Raw genomic sequence first — 20,714 nt, forward strand, 5'->3', positions numbered from 1 at the left:
AAGCTGCTCGCATGCATTGCTGTCTCCTGCTCATACAGAATTTTTAATTCTAGAGCCTCCCCGGATTGGGACCTATCGGTTTGCCTAAACTGAACTTTTATGCATGCTATAAAAGTATTTTTTTTGTATGTATTAATAGTGCAAGTTTTGCCAGGGGTCCTGTACTGTCCATCCAGTGCATGGTACCTCGGAGTCTAGACCCCTGTACTTAAGTTGTATTTTGTCTTAACAAAATAAGGGATTGGCCGTCACTTGAATCTAGACAAAGAATTGGTCGACTACAAACATTTTATAAAGGAATCAACAACTTATCATGATTATCCATTCCACCATATTTCTTGCCAACTCAACAATCCACCAGACACCACCACACTCACCACTTTATCCAACCCAGTACACAGTCCAGTTATTATCAACATGCTTTTTTTCCAAGAACAATCAAAGATTGGAACAGCTTGCCAGTATCTGTCATAGAAACAGAAAACATAGATACATTTACTAATTACTTATTGTCTATCTAATTGTTTGCTGTATATCTTATGTGTATGTGTGATTTCTTTGGGGTGTTGATCGCCCCCTGAATTGCCGTCTGCCCAGTAACAATAAATAAATAAATAAGACATCTCTCTCCATCAGTAATGGATTTAAAACTATTTACAGAATTAGCGTTAACTATCAGGCAAAGTGTTCCAATCATCAATCAATTAACAATGTTTTGATCTACAGTTTAATCTTGAAAGATACTTAAACAGTTTGAACTGGTGTCCCCTGGTGATGGTGGTATTGGAGAAAGGAGAAAAGTCTGAATTAAAATAGTTAATAAGAATCTAGTATCATGTATGCCTATGAGCCAGAGATGGTAACTGAAGTATTCTCATAGGGATTGTTACTATATTCAAGCGTAGGATATACCAAAGCTGTAAATAATTTAATCAACATGAGAATCTACTGAGATGATTGAAAGACCTCCTGATCAATCCCAGTAGTCAAAGGGACAATGCGCTGTTTACAACATCTGACTATTTTGGGGCCCAACAAAATCATGTGATGCTTGTACTTTACTACCTGCAACATGAACTTGACAAGATACACAATGCAATCAGCTGGTCTTGGACAAGCATTGAGTGGCTTCCATACATCAAACATAATACAGCATGTAAACAGCGAATTGTCCTTTTTTCATTGTCCTTTTAAACGGTTAGATTTTGCAGCAACTTATGTGGTGTGTGAGTGGAACTTTAGTTGTTGGTCTAAAATGATGCCTAGTTCTCTGCGGAATTCGACACTGTCAATAATTATACCATTAACAATTAGAGAACTCTGATTACAAACTACAGTATGCTTTTCTAATAATAACTGATTGGAGCAGTGAGTGCAAGGATATGTGACCTTGTACAAACATTGAGTCTGGTGGCAAAGTTGCGTTTTAGGTTCTTTTCAAATGTAGATTTTTCAGAAATGCAACTTCAAAAGAATCTTATGCTTTACTAGAATGGTCAGTCATTGAAAGTTGTTTGATGTTAGATGCTTGTTGTACATATTTAGCTATGTTGAAGTAAACGAAGACACTTGTAGAATGATGCAGTTGGGGGTAAAGCAGTTAGGAAATTGTCGAGTATGTAGTCTCGCCTTAGGAATAAATAATTCAGTGCTATATAGCTTCTGAAACTGTGCCACATTTTTGGACATCAGGAGGATGCACAGTTATACATATGTGTTTCGTGTTTGGGACAGTTTGTTGAAACAAGGTCTAGTATGTTACCACATGTATATGAGTTGATAGATCGTAGTCAAGTTAGACTCAAAAATGCACTCATGAAAGTTGTTGGAGATCTAAGTATTAACCATAAGAGTTGCCCCATTAAACTGAAGTCACCAAGGATAAAGTTTCTACTGTTAGGTAAGAAAGTTTTGTGGGATACAAATTTTTGTGGAAATCTTATCCACAAATTTTAAATATATTTTACAACCCATGCACAAAATGCATGTGATCAATGTATCAACCACAAAAATTTGTTCCTTGAAAATTACTAATTTTGCTGCATTTTGGCAATCCACGAAAATTTAATACCATGAAAATTCTTGCCATGTGGAATGCTAGCAAATAGGCTAAGCTAAGTTATTCAGAGAGTGAGTCTAGGTATAGTTGACTTGAAGTACACGTGTGCATGTTCCCAATATGCATAAATATATGGGTGGTTCAGTCGTGCATAAAAATTAGCCATCCAGCCATTCTTTGGGATTGAAGTTCTAAGCTCAAAATAGCATTCTGTGTATTAGCATGTACTTGTGACAAATATATAGTAGTTGCTAATATTCATTGTGACCTTTTGATCTCAGATGCTATAGTCATAAATGCTTCTTTCACATTAATAGATGCTCTTGCACTGGTTTCCAAAAATGGTATGTGTAGTTGATCTGCATGTTCTTTAGCTGTCGTAAAATCAACAACTCTTTTATCAGTCAAATCGCACTTGTTGCCAATCAGTAATTTGCTCACATTTGTGCTGGCATATTTATCCACTTCCTCCAGCCACTGTTTTACACTTGTAAAGGATTCCTTATGGGAAAGAAATGCTAGATGACATTCAAAAATTGAACAGGGCTTACTTGATCTGTGACATCGTACACAACAATTATTCCATCTGCACCTCTGTAGTAGGCAGACGTGAGTGTCCTAAACCTTTCTTGCCCTCCTGAATCCCACTAATGTATGGTAGCATACTCGGTGCTATGCAAATGTTAGATAGCTGGCTTACGACTTGTAACTTGATGGTCTCTTCATCCAGGTCTATAGTTTTGTGATTCTGAAAACATCAGTGGCAGCAGTGGTTTGATCACTTAAAGATACTCACATAGTCTACCCCAATTGTAAATGTATAATTATCATCATACGTATCATTCTAAATAGATAATTCATTGTGTAACTGAAAATCAGGCATAAGATACAGTTTATGATAAGCTTTATGATTATATAGTGTTTGCTACTCACCATAAATCGCTGTAGTAAACATGATTTTCCCACACGTGCATCACCAATCACTACCACTTTGAACCCATCAGTGGGAGATTCACTAAAAATATGGACACAACAGTGAATAAGGCTATAATATACAAACCTCATGGGTGACCATGTAGCTAACTAAAGTTCCATATAATAGAGACATAAACGATTGGCATTTGCCCTATGCCTCCTGAAGACCACAGACATCTTCAACATGGTTGGGACAAACTGCTTTATGGACACCATTTTTCATCTCTTTTGGACTCTGCCTCTGATGCTAAAACAAAGGTTCGCCTATTGTCAGTTTCCTCCTCAGAGTCTGGTACATGGCTTGGTGCTCTTCCTGTACCTTCCTTGGGCACTAAGCTGGATAATGAGTCTTTGAGAATTGCTCTTGGTCTACGTCTCAGTGTTCCCATTGTTGTCGAGCATACGTGTGTTTGTGGAAGTAAAGTTGATGTTTTTGGAACTCACGGTTTGTCTTGCAGGTGTAGTGGAGGCTGTATTCCTTGGCATGCTGCAGTGAATGAAACTATTCGTCGTTGGTGTACCTGCTGTTTTGGAACCGGTTGGTGTGTGTCGTAATGATGGTAAGAGGCCAAATGACATGGTCACGCCTACCCATGTAGTTAACCAGTTCACATGTGAGGGGTCCATATAAACCGGCAGGGTAAACAATGTGAGGAAGTTTCTTGCTAAATTTAAGAAAACTGCTATACCAACAGTGACTGGGCATCACTATTAATCTGTGGCACCATGCACTGAGTATCAAACTTGCTAACCAAACTTGTGCTTTAATTAACCGTTTGGTTGTGCTGCCTCATACACTGCATGGGCTGCACAGCCACTGACCCTATTCTCTCAAGACTAAACTGACTAATTCTCCCCACCACAAATGCGTACGCAGTAAGTATTAAAATTTCAACTCTGTGGCAAACAGTTGTTACTCATCCTAGCCAAATAACCTAACTAGCATAGACGATTTTTATTTTTTGGAAGACTGCATCAGTAGAAAACTACTGCTTTTCAGCAGTGCCCATACTGGCATACATAACATACAATATAACTAAATATACACATTAACATTCATGCAGGTAAAAATTAGCTAAAATGAGAGTAACAATGATGATCACAGAAAATATTGAGGCCGACGTGAATCTGCTCAGAGATAATGTGGTACCCATACTGTTGGTGCTGACATAGGTAGTATATTCTACGTACTTACACAGAGTCGTTACTGGGATATCCTATATACTTTCATGTGTCAACTTGGAAATTAACAATTCGCCCACTTAGTGGGTGTGTCATTATTAAAAGGCACAATGTGGCAATCGTCTAAAACACATCACGGCTGGAAGGACCGGCCCTCTATAATCTATGGAAAGACCAATATGACTTACCACCACTCTGCACACATTTCCTGGTAATATGTCAAGGCGGGTCAAGGTATCGGGTTTACGCACATACGCATGTACATCAAAAGTGAAGCTCACGTGAAACTTTGTAAGGTCACTCGCAGACTCGAATCATCTGAGAATTGTCATCCAGCATAATTGGTAAAATGCAACCATCTACTGAAGCAAAAACAAGTAAGAATTCCTTTGTTGGTCTGTGATTTCAACCCAAACAGTTGTACGTAGCCTTGAGGAAAGACTAGCCGCGGGAGAGAGTGTTATATGTGCTGAGGGTTATCTCTTAGAGCTGGCTCGTAGAGGATACATCAGTTATGGAGGGTTTGTACCAGAAGTTGTTGTGGAATGTGCAGAGATGGTTAAAAGTCTTCACTACGAATTTGTTCATTGTGGGACTGATGTGATAGAAGCATTTCAGGTGTGTTGACTGTTGTGTGGAGAGTTGAAATGAATCCTTTTTACACAATTTTGTGATTGCAATGGACCTTATCTGCAATGCACAAAATGGCGGCCGATAGTGTGGAGACTTTTGTACAGAGAGTATTGGGAGAGATTGTGGTTTGCTATGTTAACGTTTACATATTGCGGTGGGACTATTTCGAATCACCAGATAACGCTAACTATCCTCTTACCTTTATTATCCAATAGCATGTCGTGAAATCCACGAACAAAGCTCATTTTAGTGATTACATACAAAGTGCCCACACTAAACACAGCCATTTGTCAATTATGATGTCATTGTGGATAAGGTCCATATGATCAAACGAAGCAGTTGCAAGCAGCTTCACAAGTGCAGCATTCAATTAAAGCATGTAGTGTAAATGACATATTATCAAATGAGATTCACGCTTTGCTTTGTAATTCTGGCATGGCTGACCCACATGCAAAGCGGGAGGGTCTAGATCTGGTGACAGTTGCATTAAACACTTGTGCAAATGGAATGCGATTAATTTCAAAATGACACTTTAAGGTTACGGTATAGTCATGGGCAATCATTCAAAATTTTGAATGCCTATCGATACTTTTTGAGAAGCCCATATAACCAGTCTAGCAGCGGGAAAAGTTTTAAATGAAGGTGAAGCTTTTCATATTTAATGTTTTTATGTAGCTACAGTGTAGTTTGAGGCAGGTGGAACACTACAATTTGTTGTAGTAACACAAGTAAGCCAGCCCATACACCACTCAGCTCCAGCTGTCACTACCATGTTTTTCCACCGTCAAATACAGCAAAAGCTGCTCTATTGGCTTTTCTGGGGCATAGTGATACTGTATATTAAATTTATTAGGTCCTGTGGAAGCGTTTTTGGCATGTTTCTCCCCAGTGACTCAGATACAAGCCTTCAAAGAGCTTGTTTCACTCGAAAAAACTACGAAAAGTTCAATAAAACGTCTATACTACCAGTAACTTAAAAAATTGCTTCCACAGGACCTAGATATTTTAGTTGTTTAGCCACTTGTGTCGAAATTATAAGGATTCAGTAATCTGTTAGTCTGGTTTTTGGTGCATGGCGTGGTTTATAAAACATCACGTTTTTTATAAAACATCACTGTATTGTAGACCACACACCCAATTGTTCTGTAGTAAAAACAAACAAGTACAATTAGTTGTATTGCCAGCACAACACAGTTGTTGAAATTATTTATCCCTGCTTGGTTTAAAGCAGGTTTTGCAATTTATTCCGCCCACGCATTTTAAACTATTCCGTAACCTTAAGGTGGCGCTGAAGTAATTATGTGAAGCCGTACAATGCCCATTTGTTAATTAGCTATTTTAGGGTGGTGGAGAACCCCGCTTGTGAACCATGCAGTCTACGTTTAAAGGGTTCTTATGATAGCCTGTAATGTTGTAGCCTAGCATGCCAAGTTTTGTGAAATCAACCGCTTTAATTTCATGGTTATTAAACTCTGAACTTACGAGCCGATTTTAACACCCCAGAAACAACCTAGCGCTAAGTGGCCTTGGCCCTTATGGTTTCTCACCTTGTAGAACAACTCTATGGAATCCTTTTTAACGATAACAACGTGGAAACTGGTTAAAACGCAAACCCGCATTTTCAACATGTGATATCACGCCTGTCAACAGTGAATCGCGAAAAATTGTTCCATAGCCCTGTAAAGAACCGCTTCACCAGTGCCTCTGCCAAATTTTGAAGGTCTATGGTACATAAATATGGAGGTTTTTCATGAAATGCGAGACAGCTTAACTGGTCAGAGCGCGCTCCGTAAAGCAGTAATCACGCGATGACAGCTGGTGTTGTTCGCTGTGAAGTTACCAGAGTTTTGACAAGGTGATGAAGTTAGTACGTGAATATCGTTACTTGTATCAGCAATAGTAGACTGACAGTCTGATACAGACATGCCAACTCTCACGCATTAGGCGTGAGTCTCACTCTTTGGCTAGTAATCTCACGCTCTCACGCCTAACCCTCTGTTTCTCACTCTTTCAGCTTAGTTCTCATGCATTTCTCATGCCTGATCTACTTCGTAATTAGCCCTGTGCTTAAAATTGGGCAGACCTGTGCTTATTTTTGTACTTAGAACATGCGATGACCTTTTTTTTTTTTTTTTGGTCTTCACTACCAAAAATCCTGGAGCTGCACTTGAATCTGTTCCACATTGCCAGTAGTGTTTGAGGTCTCACTCCTAAAATTGTTCAGAGGTTGGCATCTCTGCTGATAGAGCTGGTTCTTTCAATATTTTGAAGTGCTTCGTGTTGTTCTATTAGTTTTCCGGTTTTTTTTGTGCATGGCCACAAACATGATGTTCCATTGGCCTTGTAAGGCTTCATTTGATTACTTCAGCGCCACCTTAACAGAGGTGTGGCTAGGCTTTCTGGATTACCTGGACAATAGGTCTGGCTGTCCCCATGTAAACTATTTAGCAAGAAACGCGAACCCATCTCTGTGGACTCTTGTTACACATTTGCTTTCGAAACTGTTTAAAAGTGCATACATGTACCTAGCTAGCTACTATACACTGCTGTTTGTGCAGCTTATTAGACTAAGACACTACTGCATAGATGTTAAAACTAAACAACGGACTAACTTAGCCTCCATCCCCAATATCAGACCTCTTCTGCCTGACTATTATAGGCATAGTACTTCATCAGCGGCAACTCTATCCCCAGTATCGACTCCTTTTTCACTCTTTTGTCTTCTCTACTTGCACACACTGACCGCTTTAGCATACCAGCATTGAGAAAGCTTGAATATACAATGATCCTCCTTACTGCCTCAAGTAAGATGGGCACCTTAACTGACTGGAAATAGGCTTTTGTCCATCTTTCATCAGTCTATACCATTAGACGTCTAATAAAAGTTACTTTATATCCAGTACTGTTGTCCACTGAGTGGTTTCACCAAATTGCAATACATGTTTGACTCTCGATCTGTACTAATGTTAGCCAGTTATATAATGAAGGGGTCAATGGAAAAGTGGGTAACCCACTTTTTGAGATTTGCCATTTTGTAAAAACAAATTGCTTGGTTAGGCATGTTAATAATAATTCCACAAAATTAGCAACAAGACTTTAAAGTTCAAGTTATAACCAAATTTAAATTTGCATTAGTCTATGGCAATTCAGGAATATCTGAAAATTCTGTTTAATGCCCACTTTACACCCGTTGTATTTTTCAAATGTGGGTTACCCCCTTTTTCCACTGACCCCTTCAATTATTGTCTGAAAAGTGAAGTATCCATTACGCTTCGTTGTCAGCTATGTTCAATCCATTACAAATCAAGAACTGTTTGAAAAGCACCTCTGCATCAAAGTAGCCCATGTGAAAAATACAGGTGATTTCCATTATGATGGGAAGCCATCATGTGCTACCACCAAATTGACACCTTTTGCTGTTTGGGGACACAAAGGAGGACACTGGTAAGTCCATGAAGAATGCATTGTACCTACTGTGGTATGCCAAAAAGCACCTTTTGAGCCGAAGCGACATCGAACAGTGAAAAATCAAGCCTGTAGCCTTTGAGTTACACTTGTCTGAAGGCATCAGTTAGGCAATCAGTCAGTCAGTCAGTAGAAAATTCTAATATTTTTTTTTTTAAAATCCATAGCAACTTGCTGAAAGCCAGTCTGAAAGCTTGTTTGGGCTTAGTTTTACCTAACCAGTACTGCCTCATCATCGTCAGGAAAATTTGAGGCTGGTTTTTGGGTGATATTTTTGTGTGGGCCATGCCTACACCTTTGTGGTCCCAACCATACAGTAATATCAATGATCTTTACTGAATTATAAAATTTCTAATTTTATATAATGGGACACAGAAGAAGTCAAGGTAAATCTATCATGCATGCACTGTAACTGCTGTGGTCAGCGAAAAGGCACTTCTCAAGCCAAGCAATGTTGGACATTGAAGAAATCAACCCCGTAGTATTAACCATATGTGCTTGTCAGTTAGTTAGTAGAAAATTTCATAGAACTTATAAATGGGTTCATAATAGGGTTTTGCAAAAATCGCACACCTGAAAACCACCTTGAAAAGCATCCTTTAACCCAAAACAACCCTCTAGTGGTTCTTTGCATTGAGTATTGGTCCATTAATAAGTATCAAGTGAAAAGGAAATGGTAAGTGTATTCAGGCAAATCTGAAATTTGTTTTGTTCATGTTATTATTACTATTCATAAAATTCTTTCACAGGCATAACGAAGTTTACAAAGAGAATCCTGTAATAAAAAGTAGCAAGGCTTGCTGAATGGATCATCGTGTGTGTCCATGACCTATTTTTGATTTCGTTTTGGATGGGAACAGCCCAAATCGGGCCGTTTCTTCTTGCCAAAACTCCATTACACATATGAAGCCATACAAAATTGCACTCAGGGTTGGGGTTTTCTGGTGTGTTGCTTGTTAATATAACCTGTCCTTATTAAACTCAGTATAGGCCAGGAAGGTAATCTGTGCTGAAGACTTAGTGGTTTTTTTACTCTGTGATTATTGTACATGGGCAGGTTAAATTACTCTAATAAAGTGGTCATGTAAATACTCTAATAATGCAGTCAACTGTATAACAACATTTCCTTGCGACAGCTATTAAAGGCAGTAAATTCTAGCTCATATTACAGGTTTTTGCAATTGAATTCGGCGACTTTGCAATTGAATTCATCCCGTTTGCAATTGAGTTCGTCGCTTTTGCAATTGAATTCGTCCAGTTTGCAATTGAATTCGTCCCGTTTGCAATTGAATTCGTTGGTTTTGCAATTGAATTCGTCCCGTTTGCAATTGAATTCGTCGCTTTTGCAATTGAATTCGTCGCTTTTGCAGTTAAATTCGTCCATAACAAGAATGGCAGCTGGAGCAAACATGAAAACATGATGTAGCAGCTGCTACAAGAACTTGTTCAAGTACAACAGTAGTAAACAACTCTTTATAAGGCAATAATTCTTCCTCTACAGCCTCTCCAACAACATTCCAAATTCTACTACGCCATTCGCGATGGGTGTGGTCACTCGCGAGCAAGCTAATTAACTTGTCAGACAGCTATCAACTTCGCGTACTACCAGCTTCAATTACCTTCTAGTGTCTCAAGTGTAACTCTCCAAGGCATAAATAGTTCATCTCTTAATGAACGGGTTGGTTTCTTGGAGCCGTTTTGTTTATGACGAATTGTAATGCAAACGCGATGAATTCTATTGCAAAACCGACTAATTCAACTGCAAAAGCGACGAATTCAATTGCAATACCGACGAATTCAATTGCAAACGGGACGAATTCAATTGCAATACCGACGAATTCAATTGCAAACGGGACGAATTCAATTGCAAAGGCGACGAATTTAATTGCAAAAACCTGTAGGAGACTCTGTATACACATTGCAATTAGATTAGTTTACTAATTCTATACAGTTTGCTCAATAGCAGTCTCACTATTAGATTGATTAGACTCCTCTTTTCAGCATAGCCAATCTTCCACAGAGGAGTGTAGGAAAAAAACGCAGACAAAAACAGTATACAAAGAACAGATAACCACATACAACTAGAAAACTAATACAAAACATCCACAAAAATACACACAAAACTATACAAATCAGTTTAGTGAAGAGAACTCTGGCACAGATGGCTATGTGTGTGTATGTGCACTGAAACGTTGACGGTATTCAGTACTATGGAGAATGCAAAAATACACTATTCAGAACAGTCTTTATTTTAAATAAAACTTAATCCGTAATCCATTACTGGATTAATGAAAAGTACATAAACTATAGATGAACAAAATTTGGAAATTTTAAGAGGGAGAAAAAAGTCATGAAACAAGAAGGGATTGCTGGGGTGGTAATGTAAACCACCAATCCCTATTTTGACTCATTTCAAAACGACGAAGCACGTACCTAAAGATTTATGACAGAGAGTCAAAATAGGGATTTGTGGTTTACGTTACCACCCCAGTGATCCCTTCTTGTTTCATGGCTTTTTTCAGCTCCCTCTTAAAATTTCCAATTTTTTATTCATCTAGTCAAAGTTTTTGGGATTTCTCTTGTTACTCATTTGGCTTGATCGTGTGTGACCAATCTGCCAAGCTGTCTCAAAGGAAAAATGAGGCTAGTTTTTGAGTGATAAATTTTGGACAGAAAGGTTCAAACTTTCATGATCCCTACTATGCAGTACAGTAACTGTATGAGATAAGTAGGCCATATCAGTTTAACTTTAAGAAGATCTGATATTGGTTCCAGTAAGGTACACACTGGTCTACCACACAACTTTCTTAGCCACTTGACACTATTTAAGATGATGTTACAGAACAAAATTGTATGTCAATTTTTTTCCTATATTAGTATGATAATAATAGAGACAGGCTAAAGAAAGGAGGTAGAGAACAAGATTTGGAGAAAATTAATCGGAAGGCACTTCAAATGGCAAGAGAAGTTGCCAGAGAGAAAGGACTACTGCTTGCTGGTGGGACTGCTCAGAGCTTTGTGTACGTTCCTGGAGATAAAGAATCTTACGCCAAGTCTAGGGCATCAATAGAAGAGCAGGTGAAGTGGGCTGTTGAAGAAGGGGCTGATTATGTAATCGGAGAAACCTTCCGTTACTTTGGTGAAGCCATGATTGCACTAGAAGTGATTAAATCGTATGGCAAGCCTGCTGTGATAACATTCTGTGTACCCAGAAGGGATGACAATGGTCAGTTGACGTTACTAGATGGGGTAAATGTTGGTGATGCTTGTAAGCAGCTTGCTGATGCTGGGGCTCTTGTGGTGGGTGCAAATTGCTCTAGAGGTCCTGATACAATGATAGAAGTGATAGAAGAGATCAGGAAGAAGTGTCCAAATACTCACTTGGCAGCTCTTCCAGTGGCATATCGCACAACTGAGGATGAACCTACGATGTATAATATCACTGACAAAGAGTTAAATCAACCTGCTTATCCTGACCAATTAGATCCGTTGTTTGTGTCTATAAGAGAGATAAAAAGCTTTACCAAGAAAGCCTATGATTTGGGTGTACGTTATTTTGGAATATGCTGTGGAAATTCAGGGAACTTCACCCGGGCAATGGCTGAGAGCTTAGGTCGTACCCCACCGGCCAGCAAATACGTGACCAGTTTTTCTAAATCTGTGGGAGCAGAGCAGAAGGGAAGTCTTTACTGTGAAAGGGGACGTGTTTTATAACTTTAAGTTTATTGGTTTTTGTAGATAACAAAGTTAGGAGTGAACTGTTTTATTTTCTTGTTATGTATCAATAGTTTTGTGTGCACATGAAACTAAAGAGATCATGCATTCTGTGTGTTAGCTAGCTATCAGACAACATGGCTAATGACCACATACATAGGCCATAATTTGCATGATGAATCAAATAACTATCCCTCCTGGAGGAGACTGAGTGTGGCCCCGACTAGACATCTTGGGTGACCTGCAGTTCGAATCCTGGGGTTGGAGGGATTTTTTCCTTACTTTGGCCCCTTTTCTGTTACTGACACCTTTTCAGCTATAAGTCTAAGTCCTTGAAATTAGGTTAGGTAATCCTAAGGCTGCAGCACATGTTGCTGCAGATAAAGCATTAATACAATACAATACTATGTATTCCATAAAAAGCGCACTAAGCACGAATAATTGTGTAGCTGTAATGGACAAGCGAAAAATCGGCCAAGAACCTTCAGATGAGCTTCTGAGCCTTCCGATAGAATTATTGATTCATATATTATCATTTTTAACAGCAACACGTGACAAGGTGAAATTACGCTATGTTTCAAGGGGACTACGAAGCGTGACCGAAACACCATCACTGTGGAGGGAGTTTGCGTGGCCTTATTACTACGGTAGTGATGATGGTTGTGTGAACAATCTGTTGAAGGTATGTGGGCAACATGTAAAACAACTGTCCTTTCCGCATCACGTGACACCGGCAAAGCTCTTGAGGATGCTGGAATATTGCAACAATGCGGTGGATCTTAGCCTGCCAACAACCAAGTTAAATCCTGAGCAACTAAAAACTATAGTATTATGTATGAGACAGCTTCAAAAACTGGATGTTCTGTGGGATAGCAATATAAAACAGTTACTCGAGCTAGTTGTTGTAGGCTTGAAGGAGCTAACAATCAGAGTGAAGTTGAACCAGTCCTCGTTAAGTGATGCCTCAGGGTTCTGTAGATCAGTAGGTCCGTGGATGCAATACTGGTCATCGGAAAGATTTATACCTCAAAATTTGAATGTCGTTGTAGTAGAATTTCCGTACATATACCCTTCATTGGTAATGTTAGAAAATGCATTGCTAACAGAATGGTACAAGATAAAATCTAATGCACCAGTTGGTCACACTGGGTGCTTGAAGTTATATAGTACCTTTAAAAAGCCGCTGATTATGAACCTTGCTCTTGTTCTACCAATGTTTCAGTTAGAGTATGGGCAATCATCTAGCCTTTCTTTTGTAAGTGCTAGTTCTTGTGGATTACCAGGATGGGATAGAGACCTGTTACTATTGACCGACAGTGCTTATAATGGTAGGGTAGTATGCCAGGCAGTGTCAAAACTAAACATTAAGAATGTTAATAAAGATTATTTGAATGAGATTAATAGCCTTAATTTTGTCACTGAATTTGATATCTCATTCCTTGGGGTTAATTCTGAGCACTTGGAAAAGCTTTCAGTTGTTTGTCCAAACCTTCAGCGATTGAATTTAAAGTCTAGTAGACATTGTTTGAAAAGTTTACAAGGTCTACGCACCATTGCTAGTTTTTGTCACAACCTACAAGGAATAAACTTGATGGGTATACCAGTTGAAGAGGTAGAGAATCAGACAAAATTGTGGGAAATTTTGAGTGGTGTGAAATTGACCCACCTAGCAGTAGAGTTGTGTGTTTTACTACCACTTGATAAAGACAACAAGACCCTGAAAAGCTTGTTTAAGAAATTTACAAATCTGTATGCACTAGAGTCTTCAGCTGCAGTTCATTGTCGCCAATGTTTAGAAAGTTTTACTAATGACAGTTTGTCAATATTATTTAATTTCTCATCACTGACACACTATGTGTATTTTGGTTTTTATCATCGCTGTACCACTTTTGTACGGGACATAGTCAATAGCTGTACAAAGCTGAGATACTTGAAGATCACTCAAAATGTTAACATAACTTCTCTACATTTCATGTCAGTCCTCAGTTGTAATCTGGAGCAGCTGTGCATTGAATCAATTGATGTTGACCTACCTGATGACTTTATGAGTTCAGTGTCAGCTCATGGTGGACTAGTACATGTAGTGCTGAGTGTGAAATCTGTGACTGTTGAAGGTATTAGTGTACTTGTATTGAATTCTCCTAACCTAATGACATTTCATGTGCATTTGGTTGACCAGGAATGTAAACTTGCTAGGCTAACTGAAAGAACTGATTTTGAAGACACTCTCAAAGCAAAATTACCACATCGGAAACTATTCAGAGGAGGTAGTTGCAAGCTAGTAGACTATGTTTATGTGGCTCAACACAAATATGAGCATCATACAGACTTGATGTGTTTTTGGAACTAACTAAAACAGCTAATTTTTTATGTATGGATGAAAACAGTAGGCTGCATGGTCATGTCATAATATGCTTTGTGTTATTGTAATATTTTATTCCCTACATAATTTTACTCTAACTGACAGGCTGCTGCACTGGCTAGCAAATCATGTGTGCATGGTATTTATAAAATAGAGAAAACTTTTCATGCTATGTAATACATGTGTGCCGGCTGTTATCATACGCTCACAGTAGTACTGGCTGCAGTAAGGATCGTGAAAATTTGTTTTCCGACCACCATCCTTACCTTTCCTAACAACTTGAAGTATTGGTTAGAAGCTCGTATGCAGGAGAGTAATTTGTCAATTCATACCGGAGAAAAGCCACATCACTGTCAACATTGCGAGAAATTATTAAGGGATAAATACATGCTAAAGCGTCATATGCGAACTCATACAAGCAAGAAAACTTAAGGTATTTTCAAAACCTGTTGACTTACATCATTACAAAGTCAGTCTGGCCCAATTTATTTGTCTGATCCTTAATTCACAAATTAGTGATATAATATCTGCAGTTATAGGACCACCAATAGTCCTGATATATCAATAACTTTCACGTGCACATGTATACTTTTAAAAATATCTATAGGTGTACCATTACCATATTAAGTATAGCTCATCTTGTGATCTCTGCACAGGTATGAAGTTCAGCTATGGAGTTTCCTACACAAACACTTTTAAAAACATTTTTATATAGTGAAGAGTGCATATTATCCATGGTTAACTCAGTGTATGGTAAACCAGGTTTTAAACAGCACCAAATTCTGTTACATGTCAGAAGTGTCATTAAATTCATGCATCTTGCATGTGATATATGTATGTATTGTTTTGCATGTTCAGTGTCAGATAATATTTATGACTACTAGCTCTTAGTTGTGACTACAAGAAAGTGTACACATTAAACAGTACCATTACTGTATCGTGCATGCTAATGTGTATGGCTTGAACTGCCTATTGCCTTCTTCCAACAAAAAAGTATATAGCTCTTGGATTGTATCACTTGCTTGAAAGTTGAAATGCTTCCAGAGAGTGCAATATCATACACTATTATACTAGGGATGGAAGTTTGCACCTTCTCACAACAATTGACCAGAAACCAGCCTGACAATGTAGTGCCTTGGCAGTATTGGTTAGGTAGAATTAAGTTCAAGTGTCATCAGAGTGGCCAAAAATGCTTCTGATAGACCAGAGTTGCTATGGAATTATTAAACTTCTGGATTATATGCTTCCTGACTAACTGATGCCTTCAAACAAGCATCACTTGATAACAGCTAGCTAAGGTTACCAGTATAATTTTTACACTGTCATCACTTCAGCCAAACAGGTGCCTTTTGGCATACCACACATACAATACATACATCATGTATTTACCTTTGCGTCCCATTTCTGCAGGTCCCTAGAAGGATAATGATAAAACCTTATGAAAATCCGAGAAGTCGTGATTGTTAAGTACTGGCTGAATGCAGAGGAAATCCTGGATCCCAGGCTCTGTGGCTTGCCTAGACTGCAAGCCGGCTGCCTGTGGATCAAGTCACCACCTGGTCTGGGATTTTTTCTGCATTCAGCATAGTTTTCAGGTTCATGTTTCTGACTCCCTGTGCCACAGGCTAACTTGTTGCCTCCCTGCAGGTCCCTAGAGGGATAGTCGAACAACAAACAATGATTTCTTTTCACTGATAGAATGAGTGTATGTGTATGGCTTCCCTGTGGCTGACCATCACTTGCAATGGTAATTGTCTGTATTTGCCAGATTGATTGCAAAAGCACTTCTTGTATTGTTCTTCATTTGTATGCTGTGTAAACAGGTGGAGCATTACTGAAAATGAAGTGTAGTGGCTGCTTTACTTCTTCAATTTTAAGTAATTGCATGTGTTCAGACACAAAATTAATTTAATGGAGCCATTCATTCTTTTGATGTGGTTTGCAGAAGTTCACAAGTCATCTTTATCAAAAAAGTAGCAAGTTTAAGTTTTGATTAGGGATCATAGAAATATAAAAAAATAGTGAAGCAAAGGTGGAGGTTGCTTACCTGCAGATATTCTTGTGGAAATTTACTAAATTGAAATAGAAATTAAATGTCCACTAGTATGTTAGTAGGTGTAGGCAACCTCCTCTGTTTCACTACCTTTTATCTGTAATTGAAGTTTTCTAGCAATTTTTTTGGTACTGAAAGAGAATTAGCGGGAGGAAATAATTCTAATACAGATTTGTATTGGACAAATAATTTATTTGGCGGAACACCATTCACTTGCCAAATGCAAACTTTCCTCCTGCCAAATTTTCTGGCTATTCTGATTATACAGTTAGTTGATTATGTGTCTTACTTTAATATTTGAATCAGGTATTAGGAAGTGGAAAACAGGACACAGAGAAATGGTAAGGTTTGCATAGATTCTTGCATAGATTCTTGCATCAACTTAACAAAGGAGATCAGCCTTGTGGGAATAATTATAGTGGTCTAAATTGCAGCGACTGCTCTGATCAGTTTGTACCTTTATAAAAAATTGAAAGTTCAAAGTTTTATATACTGGCACAGGATGCCAGACATTAAATTGCAAGTATTCTATCAGTGTAATAAGTCGTATCACTTTTGTACATCATGCACCAGTTTATGTGCAAGGATAAAAGTAGGAATTTTAAGTTCAATTATAAGAGATCATATAGAGTAAAAGAAGGAAAGTTGCCTACACCTGCCAGATATACTAGTGGAGTTTAAGTGGACATTTAATCCCAAGTACCCACCTATAGCAAATGGTTATACTATATTATGCAGAACTGAACAGCAGTTTCATGCAGTGTAGCTAAAGATTAATTGGGATATTAAGCTATGTCAGGATTGTATACACCTTATGTATTGAAACGTTCAGGGACGTGCTGAGGGGGGTTCAGGAAACCCCTACTGAATTGTCAGTAGCAAGCAAAGCCCAAGCCAGTGTGTTGCATATTGCTGCTGATTTGTTGGCAAACACAAAAATACATCAAAATGTACGCTATTATATTACAGTGGAGGATCTGGGGGAGTACAGCCCCTCCCTAAACAACTCCCAAACAATATATTGCTATATAAGATCGAGATACTCTAATAGAGTAGTCAGTGAAATACTCTAATAGAACAGTCACTGTATGCAACATTATTTAAAATCCTCTACAGTTGCTTAGTATGAAAACTTGCATATGCAGCACTATCCCATGGGCACACTTAGCCTGCTATGCGAAGGAAATGCACATGGTCCTTTGTATGGGTTAATAGCTAATCTATTAGCGGCTAGTTAGAACTGGGTATAATGATACTACATGATACTACTGATCAATGCAGGCAACACAATTATAATTTGGTTTATAATTTGTTAATGATACCAAGATATGTGCGCGCGCGCGCGCGTGTGTGTGTGTGTGTGTGTGATGATGAGATCATCAGGCATGATATTATAGCCCATCAGTAAATAGACTAAAAGTTGACCATAAAAAAAAATTATATAGCACTCAGTCTACAGGTATTTGACAATCTGTAAAATTATATCTTTATCAGCATCTGGGGGCTGTACCCCCAGCCTACATCCTAGTGGAAACCCCATTTGAAAAATACTAGGCACAACCCTGGTGTTAGATCCCAACATTGGAAGACTGGGTGTATGAAGTATGAACACTGAACAGCACGCAGCATTCTAGTAGCACGGCCAATCTCACTCATGTAATCTTCTATAGACTAGAGCTATGCAAGGAAATTTTTGATGAATTTAAGTGTCACTTATAGTTGTGCAAAGTTTGCATGCACTTGCAGCAATCATGTTGTTTATCATACAGTACATTATTGGAGATATCATGTGGGAGGCTAGTTAAAATAATATCAATCAGAAACCAGGCCCACAATACATGGCACCTTGGCAACATTGCCAGTTAGCCCAAAAGTGCCTTCCCAAATGCTTCTAATAGGTTGCTACAGATTTAAAAAAAACTTTTTTACTGCTGCTAAATTGACTGATCAAGTGCCTTCAGACAAGCATAACTCAGTAACAGCTAAGGCTAATATGGGTTTGATTTTTTCACAGTTGGGTGTCACTTCAACCTGACAGATGCCTTTAACATACCACAGTGATACAGTATGTGCAATGTGTGTCAAGTTTCACTATCAAATCCTCAATTCTCCTCTTTTTGAGAAGAGAAGGATTTGATAGTGAAACTCCTTATGCAATTGTAAGGATCCTACAATTACATGTAGAAGAAGTCTTGTTTACAATATTTGAATTGTTAATCTAAACCAAACCCTAAATCTGCTTTGATTTAAATCACATGCATTCATGCAATAAAGCATGCATGCATGTAGAATTTGATATTGACTGTATTGGAGTCATTGACAATAATATTACTATCCCACTGAGCTTGGACGACAGTCTGGGTTAGACAATGTACCTGCATCTCATATGAATCAATGCAAAAAAAATCAAACACAACCCAATACTGAGGCACAATAACAGGAACTATAGCTGAATTCATACTGCATATGGCTAGTTAAGTATATTGAGTCGTATAGGCCTGATTCATACAGGCAAGAAATGAAGGGATATGATGGCACAGAGTACAGATCAGGTATCAGTCATCTTTTTGCTTACTTTGATCAGCCATACAATATATTAAGTCTTCATAAGCATAAAGTGTACTCCAGTTGACCTGACCCAAATGCGGAAACTCATTTTATAGTTTTAAAGTGTAAACTATACTGCAGCCTTTTATACTTGTTTAGTATATGCTGCTAGTGTGTCAGTACACTGAGCTATTCACTGAAATTTGGGCAGTTGATCTTGTAAGGATAATTGTTCCTCAAATTCACAATAATGTATCTGGTTTCTGGCCTGTAGAGAGAAAAATTAATGATGACTGACTCATGTGCAGCGAAAAATTATGAACATGTGAGCAGTCCTCGATCAACATGTGGCCACAAAAAGGACCGCATATGGAACCATTAATTGTGGGCATGGCAAGGATAAGGGGAAAAGCAGACGAAACAAAACAGATCCAAAATAGAACAGTATTATAATAAGCTACAATATTAAGCTGTTAATCTAATAACCAGTTGTCCACTCTTTACAATCCCTCACCAGAAATATTCTCCTGGCAGAGGCAGCATCATCAAGGCCGTAGTACACAGTCAGGCCAAAGCCTGACTACTTTTGAGATAACCAATGCATTATTGTATTATAAATAAAGCAGCGTCACATGCCATACAATATTTAACTAACCATTACTACACTACAGTGTAATTCACAGCCTGGTGTCACTATTCTGCTTGCTGGTTCGCAGCAAAAACTTCCTTGTCACATGATCCACATGAATACATGCTTAATGAAGATCGAGTGGTGACATGTGAGAGCATGGCTTCAAATTTAAGAGCAATGTTCTCTTCTGTTTCCCTTCCACAAGTTGGAGACATGCCAAACCAGCCAAAACGCTGGGTATTTCTGCAACATCAGTTTGGAAAGAAAACTGTAGTGAGGCGCTCCTTTCAACAGCACTGGTTTAAGAAGTGGCAGTGGCTCCACTTTTAAATTACCAGTAGGTGGGTGGACAACCTTTATTACTACATATACTCATCATAAAGTAAGGATCACTTGCATCTATGCATTGCTAATACAGACATCAGTTGTTTACTTAATTAAATATGGCTAATTTATCTCTGCTGAAATCACTCAGATACCATCTTAAGGCATGCCAGTAAATTTCAAAATTTTCCTGGGAGGGGCATGCCCCCAGATCCCCTAGAGGGAGAGCATGCTTTGCATGTTCTGAGTGCGCTTCACACACTATGTGTGTCCTCCAAACCTTTTATACCTTCCTCCACTACTGAATTGATGGCCTGGCCACTCCTAAACTGTCTGCTACGCCCCTGATCATCTTTAGGCATTTTTAAATAAAGGCCAGGTTTTTGACTCATGTACAGGTGAATAAAATGTGCTGATAATAGAAGATTAACTGGTAGTGACACAGCACTGTTATCATAGTAATTAATGATGTCAGTTAAGGCAGTCAAATTCAGCCCAGAGCAATTACTAAAAGGTATGAGAGTATGAATTGGAATATATGTCTTGAGAGCTGCTTTGAGTTTGTGCTCTAGCACTCGTTTTAGTAAAATTTATTCACAACCTGACTTAAACGCCCAAAGAGAGAGCGGAAGCTAATAGAAACTGAGGGATTAACTTGCAAAGCGAAAAAAGATGGGGAGCAGAACCTAGTTATTTATAATAGGAAAGGGAAAATTGTTTTAAAGAGAGTTTGACGACCTGAAAGGGTGCATCACATTCAAGTTGAGTC

The 20,714-nt window shown here is 38.5% G+C and overlaps 3 protein-coding genes across 4 annotated transcripts; 2 read left to right on the forward strand and 1 right to left on the reverse strand.

Annotated features, from left to right (window-relative positions):
* Positions 1-58: 58 nt before the first annotated feature.
* Positions 59-4,531, reverse strand: LOC136267887 (ras-related protein ORAB-1-like). 2 transcript variants are annotated; one of them, XM_066063063.1, is made up of 7 exons: positions 4,405-4,531; positions 2,993-3,074; positions 2,856-2,903; positions 2,760-2,807; positions 2,611-2,706; positions 2,328-2,560; positions 59-465 (listed from the first exon to the last, which is right to left on the reverse strand). In XM_066063063.1, exons 1-7 carry the CDS (start codon positions 4,419-4,421, stop codon positions 318-320), a joined length of 672 nt encoding a protein of 223 aa, XP_065919135.1. In that variant the 5' UTR covers positions 4,422-4,531; the 3' UTR covers positions 59-317. The 2 variants fall into 2 exon arrangements, with proteins under 2 accessions (XP_065919135.1, XP_065919136.1); XM_066063064.1 differs by lacking the exon at positions 4,405-4,531 and adding an exon at positions 3,120-4,342.
* Positions 4,438-12,173, forward strand: LOC136267886 (betaine--homocysteine S-methyltransferase 1-like). Its single transcript, XM_066063062.1, has 3 exons — positions 4,438-4,593; positions 4,635-4,834; positions 11,192-12,173. Exons 1-3 carry the CDS (start codon positions 4,566-4,568, stop codon positions 12,026-12,028), a joined length of 1,065 nt encoding a protein of 354 aa, XP_065919134.1. The 5' UTR covers positions 4,438-4,565; the 3' UTR covers positions 12,029-12,173.
* A 282-nt stretch (positions 12,174-12,455) lies between these two features.
* LOC136268592 (uncharacterized) lies at positions 12,456-14,345 on the forward strand. The gene is made up of 2 exons (XM_066063968.1): positions 12,456-14,142; positions 14,208-14,345. Exons 1-2 carry the CDS (start codon positions 12,483-12,485, stop codon positions 14,213-14,215), a joined length of 1,668 nt encoding a protein of 555 aa, XP_065920040.1. The 5' UTR covers positions 12,456-12,482; the 3' UTR covers positions 14,216-14,345.
* Positions 14,346-20,714: the final 6,369 nt, after the last annotated feature.

The sequence above is a fragment of the Dysidea avara genome, chromosome 10 (genome assembly GCF_963678975.1).
Source record: "Dysidea avara chromosome 10, odDysAvar1.4, whole genome shotgun sequence".
NCBI classification, from domain to species: Eukaryota; Metazoa; Porifera; class Demospongiae; order Dictyoceratida; family Dysideidae; genus Dysidea; species Dysidea avara.

Coding starts and splice junctions, on each gene's coding strand:
- LOC136268592 (XM_066063968.1), top strand. CDS start 12,483: ATGGACAAGCGAAAAATCGGCCAAGAACCTTCAGATGAGCTTCTGAGC.
- LOC136267887 (XM_066063063.1), bottom strand. Junction 2,707..2,759: donor AGACCATCAAGTTACAAGTC/GTAAGCCAGCTA, acceptor ACCATACATTAG/TGGGATTCAGGAGGGCAAGA. Junction 466..2,327: donor ATAGCATCTGAGATCAAAAG/GTCACAATGAAT, acceptor TTTCTATGACAG/ATACTGGCAAGCTGTTCCAA.
- LOC136267886 (XM_066063062.1), top strand. CDS start 4,566: ATGCAACCATCTACTGAAGCAAAAACAA. Junction 4,594..4,634: donor ATCTACTGAAGCAAAAACAA/GTAAGAATTCCT, acceptor CAACCCAAACAG/TTGTACGTAGCCTTGAGGAA. Junction 4,835..11,191: donor ATGTGATAGAAGCATTTCAG/GTGTGTTGACTG, acceptor TTCCTATATTAG/TATGATAATAATAGAGACAG.